This window comes from Chiloscyllium punctatum, chromosome 30 (assembly GCF_047496795.1).
Source record: "Chiloscyllium punctatum isolate Juve2018m chromosome 30, sChiPun1.3, whole genome shotgun sequence".
NCBI classification, from domain to species: domain Eukaryota; kingdom Metazoa; phylum Chordata; class Chondrichthyes; order Orectolobiformes; family Hemiscylliidae; genus Chiloscyllium; species Chiloscyllium punctatum.
In genome coordinates, this window is record NC_092768.1 from 41,244,313 (window position 1) to 41,251,422 (window position 7,110).

General features: G+C 42.6%; 1 protein-coding gene across 1 annotated transcript; it reads right to left on the reverse strand.

The window, feature by feature from the left end:
• Window positions 1–5,787: 5,787 nt before the first annotated feature.
• On the reverse strand, window positions 5,788–6,462 carry LOC140455581 (uncharacterized). Its single transcript, XM_072550499.1, has one exon. It carries the CDS (start codon window positions 6,460–6,462, stop codon window positions 5,788–5,790), a length of 675 nt encoding a protein of 224 aa, XP_072406600.1.
• Window positions 6,463–7,110: the final 648 nt, after the last annotated feature.

Genomic DNA, 7,110 nt, shown 5'->3' on the forward strand with positions numbered 1-7,110 from the left:
TCCATCACATTCTCTGGCAGCTCATTCGATCACATACCACCTTCTGCGTAAAACGTTGCCCCTTACGTCTCTTTTATATCTGCCCCTCTCACCCTAAACCTATGCCATCTAGTTCTGGACTCCCTGACCCCAGGGAAAAGACTTTGCCTATTTATCCTATCCATGCCCCTCGTAATTTTGTAAACCTATATAAGGTCACCCTTCAGCCTCCGACACTCCAGGGAAAACAGCCCCAGCCTGTTCAACCTCTTCCTATAGCTCAAATCCTACATCCCTGGCAACATCCTTGTTAATCTTTTCTGAACCCTTTCAAGATTCAAAACATCTTTCCAATAGGAAGGCGACCAGAATTGCATGAAATATTCCAAAAGTGGCCTAACCAATGTCCTGTACAGTGATAACATGACCTCCCAACTCCTGTACTCAATACTCTGACCAATAAAGGAAAGCGTACCAAACGCTTTCCTCACTATCCTATTTACCTTTGACTCCACTTTCAAGGAGCTATGAACCTCCACTTCAAGGTCTCTTTCTTCAGCAACACTCCCAAGAGCCTTGCCATTAAGTGTAGAAGCCCTGTTAAGATTTGCTTTCCCAAAATGTAGCAACTCGCATTTATCTGAATTAAACTCCATCTGCCACTTCTCAGTGCATTGGCCATCTGGTCCAGATCCTGTTGTAATCTGAGGTAACCCTCTTCGCTGTCCACTTCTCCTCCAATTTTGGTGTCATCTGCAAACTTACTAACTGTAGCTCTTAAGCTCACATCCAAATCATTTATGTAAATGACAAAAAGTAGAGGACCCAGCACCAATCGTTGTGGCACTCCACTGCTCACAGGCCTCAAGTCTGAAAAACAACCCTCCACCACTCAAAGGTCTTCTACCTTTGAGCTATTTCTGTTACCAAATGGCTAGTTCTTTCTGTATTACATGAGATCGAACCTTGCTAACCAGTCTCCCACGGGGAACCTTGTCGAAGGTTCCCCACGGTGAACCAGGACATTGATTAGGCCAATGTTGGTATATTTCATGCAATTCTGGTCTCCTTCCTATTGGAAAGATGTTTTGAATCTTGAAAGGGTTCAGAAAAGATTAACAAGGATGTTGCCAGGGATGTAGGATTTGAGCTATAGGAAGAGGCTGAGCAGGCTGGGGCTGTTTTCCCTGGAGTGTCGGAGGCTGAAGGGTGACCTTACTGAAGTCCATATAGATCACATATACAGCTCTGCCCTCATCAATCTCCTTTGTTACTTCTTCAAAAAACTCAATCAAGTTTGTGAGACATGATTTCCCACGCACAAAGCCATGTTGACTATCCCGAATCAGTCCTTGCCTTTCCAAATATATGCACATCCTGTCCCTCAGGGTTCCCTCCAACAACTTGCCCACCAATGAGGTCAGGCTCACCGGTCTATAGTTCCCTGGCTTGTCTTTACGGCCCTCCTTAAACAGTGGTACCAACGTTAACCAACCTCCAGTCTTCGGGCACCTCACCTGTGACTATCGATAATACAAATATCGCTTCTCCAGCTTCCCACAGAGTTCTTTGGTACACCTGATCAGGTCCTGGGGATTTATCCAGCTTTAACTGTTTCAAGGCATCCAGCACTTCCTCCTCTGTAATCTGGACATTTTGCAAGATATCACCATCTATTTCCCTACAGTCCATCCTTTTCAACAGTAAATACTGATGCAAAATAGTAGATTAGATTAATTACAGTGTGGAAATAGGCCCTTCGGCCCAACAAGTCCACACCAACCCGCTGAAGCGCAACCAACCCAGACCCTTTCCCTTACATTTACCCCTTCACCTAACACTACGGGCAATTTTGCATGGCCAATTCACCTAACCTGACCATTTTTGGAGTGTGGGAGGAAACCGGAGCACTCGGAGGAAACCCATGCAGATTCAGGGAGAATATGTAAACCCCACACAGTCAGTCGCCTGAGGCAGGAATTCAACCCAGGTCTGGCAGTGTGAGGCAGCAGTGCTAACCATTGTGTCACAGTGCCACCCAAATGGAAATATTCCTTTAGTATCTCCCCCATTTTCTGTGGTTCCACGGAAAGGCCTCCTTGCTGATCTTTGAAGGGTCCTATTCTCTGCATCGTTACCCTTTTGTCCTTAATATATTTGTAAAACCCTTTGGATTCTCCTTTATTCTATCCCTCTATACCTGACAAATCTTTTCCTTAACCAAACCCTCAATTTCTTTAGTCATCCATCATTCCCTATACCTACCAGCCTTCCCTTTCAGCTGACAGGAATATCCTTTCTCTGGATTATTGTTATCTCTTTTCTGAAGGCTTCCCATTTTCAAGCTGTCCCTTTACCTGCGAACATCTGCCTCCAATCAGCTTGCGAACGTTTTTGCTTAATACCATCAAAATTGGCCTTTCAAGAACAACTTTTCGATCTGGTCTATCCTTTTCCATCACTATTTTAAAATGAATAGAATATGGTCGCTGGCCCCAAAATACGCCCCCATTGACACCTCAGTCACCTTCTCTGCCTTATTTCCCAAAAGGAGATCAAGTTTTGCACCTTCTCTCGTAGATATATCCACGTACTGAATCAGACATTTATCTTGTACGCACTTAAGAAATTCCTCTCCATCTAAACCTTTAACACTATGGCAGCCCCTGTCTATGTTTGAAAAGTTAAAATCATGACCATAACTACCCTATTATTCTTACAGATAGCGGAGATCTCCTTACAAGTTTGTTTCTCAATTTCCCTCTGAATATTGGGGAGGGGTCTATAATACAATCCCAATAAGGTAATTATCCCTTTCTTATTTCTCAGTACCACCCAAATAACTTCCCTGGATGTATTTCTGGGAATATCCTCCTTCTACACAGCTGTAGTGGTATCCCTTATCAAAAACTCCACTCCCCCTCCTCTCTTGCCTCCCTTTCTATCCTTCCTGTAGCATTTGTATCCTGGAACATTAAGCTGCCAGTCCTGCCCATCCGTGAGCCAGGTTTCTGTAATTGCAATGATATCCCAGTCCCATGTTCCTAACCATGACCTGAGTTCATCTGCCTTCCCTGTTAGGCCCCTTGCATTGAAATAAATGCAGTTTAATTTATTAGTCCTTCCTTGTCCCTGCCTGCCCTGACTGTTTGACTCACTTCTGTTCTCACAGAAACGTCTGTCTGTACCTCCGGCTACAGAATCCCCTGACATAATTGATCTATTGGAAGCTGGCGTGGCCCTCGTTGCATTAGAGCCAGTCTCAATCACAGAAACTTGGCTGTTTGTGCTACGTTCCCCTGAGAATCCATCACCCCCTTCATTTTCCAAAACAGCACATCTGTTTGAAATGGGTATATACACAAAAGATTCCTGCCTAGGTGCCTACCTCTCTTACCCTCCCAGAGTTAACCCATCTATGTGACTGTATCTGAGACTTTCTCCCCTTCCTATAACTGCCATCCATCACATACTTTTGCTGTTGCAAACTCCTCATCCCTTTCGTCTCTCCCTCCATCTGAACCACTCGAACTGATACACTCGAACTGACAAGATTTGCATCGAACAGCATTTATGGCAGACATAATCTGCAGTAACCCTTAAACTGTCTTTGCACTCACTGTACCAGAAGTACATATCACTGCAAAGGCCATTTTTGCTCCTTCCCAATCTACAGACCCAGAAAATAACACTATCTTATTCCTCTACAAAACACTGCACCAGTTTAAAATATAAGCTACAGCTATTAATTTAAGTTTAATCAAGCGACTTCCCTCCAAAAACATATAATCAAGAAAGAACCCACTGTACTTACTAATGCAGCCTTTTCTTCTACAGATTTAACACAACAATTAACTTCTGATTGTGTTATGAACTTCGTGCAAATTGGCTTCTCCAAGATTAGATGTGAAATTCACAGTTTGTTAATTTTCCCAGATGCACTCCGATGCTCAGCGGCACATGAATTCAAAACAACAAAGGCAGTAACTGTGCAGGTTCGCTCTCTCTCTCTCTCTCTCTCTCCCCTGCACTGTCCTCACTATGTGCTTCCTTTGTTTGTTCTTCTCCATGTTAAAACTGCTGCTGTTTTGATTTTTTTTTAATCAAAGTTCCAACACAATGCTGCCTCTTAAGTATTTTAAATAATGATTGTGGGTGAAGATTTTCCCATCAGTGCAACAAATTCAGGACCTCGCTCCAGTACAAAGCTGCTAGTGCTTCTGCAGATTACAAACTCTTCTGGAGCTCTCATGAGCAATTGAATGTAAGTGTGAACTTAACTGATTATCAGTGATAGTTAAAGACAATAAACCACGGGATGGAAGAGGTGGATCTGATTTCTGGAGTAAGAATTATAAGGACATGAGATTTGGAAAGTGCAAATATGTCTTGCTGACAAATTTATTTATTTATGCAACTGAATCCTCATTGTGTTCATTGACTAGTTGCGGCAGACAGCAAAATATCTCAAAAACAAAATGGCGGTGGCCACAATGAAGAATTATAACCATGATATGATCATGGTGGTACAGATCAAATGGTGTTCTGTAATTTGCTTACTGTTAACTCACAATGCACATAGCTCAATCAGACCAAATGACAAAGAACATTAATTGATATTTCAATGGGTGAAAGAAATGATACAATCCCTTCCAATGCACAGAGCAGGTAAATGGCTTTTCAGCAGTGTGAACCCGGTACGATGTCAGGCGTTTGGAGAGAAGACACACATTCCCCGACAAAGTGAAGACAAAGCTGTTCTACCTGGAGTTTTCATGAACTGAATATGATGTTGAAATGCCAAAGTCAGCAACTTTGAACTTACCTGGACTAGCCTTGGAATTTCTGTAGCTACAAAAGGGAGTCAGAAGCTGAGATTCTGTGAAGAGTTACTCCATGCCTGACTCAAAAAGTCACGAAACGGAACTCACAAGTGCAATAGAATACTCTCCACAAACCTGGATGAATACAACTCCACAAACATCCTTCAGGATAAAACAACCCATTTGATCAAAACGCTGTTCAGTATCTAAGCTAAAATTAATACATCTCCGGTGCGCAGTGGCACATGAGCATCTACAATGTACAGTGTCACAACATGACAATGTGTGGGAATCTCAAGAGCAGTGAGGACAGGCCAGAAACAAGCTCCTAAGCAGGGAAACTCCAGTGGTCCAAGTCCATGACCATCAGAAAAGTAGAGAAAGGAAAAGACCTAGACGCTTCTTGTCTCGGATTGGTGCTACTTCAGTTTCCTGAAATGCTTGGCAGCCACTGTGTCGTGAGAGTTTTCGCAGACGAGAGATGGGAATAATCCAAACTGGCAGCAGACTTTCTCTTTGTCTCAGTCTGCATATAAATGATGGGGCCTGCTAAATTCAAATGGCAAGTATTTAAAATCATGGTAACTTTTATCCGAGATTTACAAAAACAAAGGGGGAGCTCCATTAAAACAGAAAATTCTCCCAGGTTTATCTGCAAGAGAAGAAACAAATCACAATGAAATTTCAGAGAAGTTTGGAGAGATGCTGAGAAATACACCACTTTATGCTAAGCATGCACATGTTGTTTATTTTGTATGCTGGAGGACATTTACATTGTTGACATTATCCTTTGAATATCCAACTGTGGGCCATTGAGATATATAGAGTCAAATATATTTGATTAAGCAGATTTATTTATTCATATAGCAATGTGTCCAGGTTTCAGTTTAGTTCCATCAGCAGAAACAAAATCCAAATGATAGAATGTGGTTCAGTTGTGGATGTGAATACCAGCAGTGACAAAAGCAATGTCCATCCCCTGCAATCAGTTGTGAATTTGCTGGTATTTTAGCAGGTTGGATGACTGAGTGAATCCTTTCCCACATACAGAACAAGTGAATGGTCTCTCTCCAGTGTGTACTCGCTGATGTGTCTTCAAGTTCGATAAACGTGCAAAGGTTTTCACACAGCCAGAGCATTTGAAAGTTCTCTCATTGGTGTGAACTAGCTGGTGGGTCAGCAGGTGGAAGGACTGAGAGAATCCCTTCCCACAAATCGAACAAGTGAATGGCTTCTCCCCAGTGTGAACCCGCTGGTGAGTCAGGAGGTTAGAAGACTGAGTGATTCCCTTCCCACAAATAAAGCAGGTGAATGGCCTCTCTCTGGTGTGGACTCGCTGATGCTTCAGAAGGTTGGATGAACGAGTCAATGTCTTCACACAATAAGAGCAACTGTATGGCTTCTCCCCAGTGTGAACTTGTTGGTGTGTCAGCAGGTGAGAGGATTGGGCGAATCCTTTCTCACACACGGAGCAGGTGAATGGCCTCTTGCCTGTGTGAAGCTGCTGGTGTTTCAGCATGTTTGATGATTCTCGAAAACACTTCCCACATTGTGAGCAGCTGAACGGTCTCTCCCCAGTGTGACTACGTAGATGTATCTCTATCTGAGATGGGTAGTTGAATCCCTTCCCACAGTCCCAACATTTCCATGCTCTCTCCATGGTCTGGGTGGCTCTGTGACTCTGTAGATTGAATGATGAGTTGAAGTTTTGTCCACACAACGTACAAATGTACATTTGCTCCTGCTAAAAAAGGTTAAAAATTTTATTCAGGAATGATAACTAGTCAATGTTCTTTTCACAGTCAATGCATTGCAACATTTTCAGTCAGGTGTCTGAGTCTTGGTGTTCTCGCAGTCACATTGATGCTTAAAATGTTTTGAACAAGCAAATGGAGCAAAGGTATCTCCTTTCACAATCAAATGCCGAGACTAACCAGGATCTGTTTGTCATCAAGCAATACTGTCAAATCTGGATATGACATTGTGTTTTGAGTTTTCTGATCTCAACTCTTCTTCTAAAGTCCCTGTGAAAAGAGGTTAAAAATAATCACTACTCAAGGTACAAAACAGAATTTCAGAACAGGCATGTATAGTTTCTTTGGAACATTCTTTCCCCTATTGTTTCCTCAAAACTGTAAGTACTCATCCCATACAGTTTCTTTTGTCCCTTTGGAGAGATTTCAAACTGTGACACTTCTGCAAAATTTCTCTCCTCTCTGTCTTTGCCCTTTTCTGGCTGAGTTCAATTCTCCAACCACAGTTGCAAAGTGACAATCAAGTCAAAGAGTCAATGGTCACTCGTGTCTTG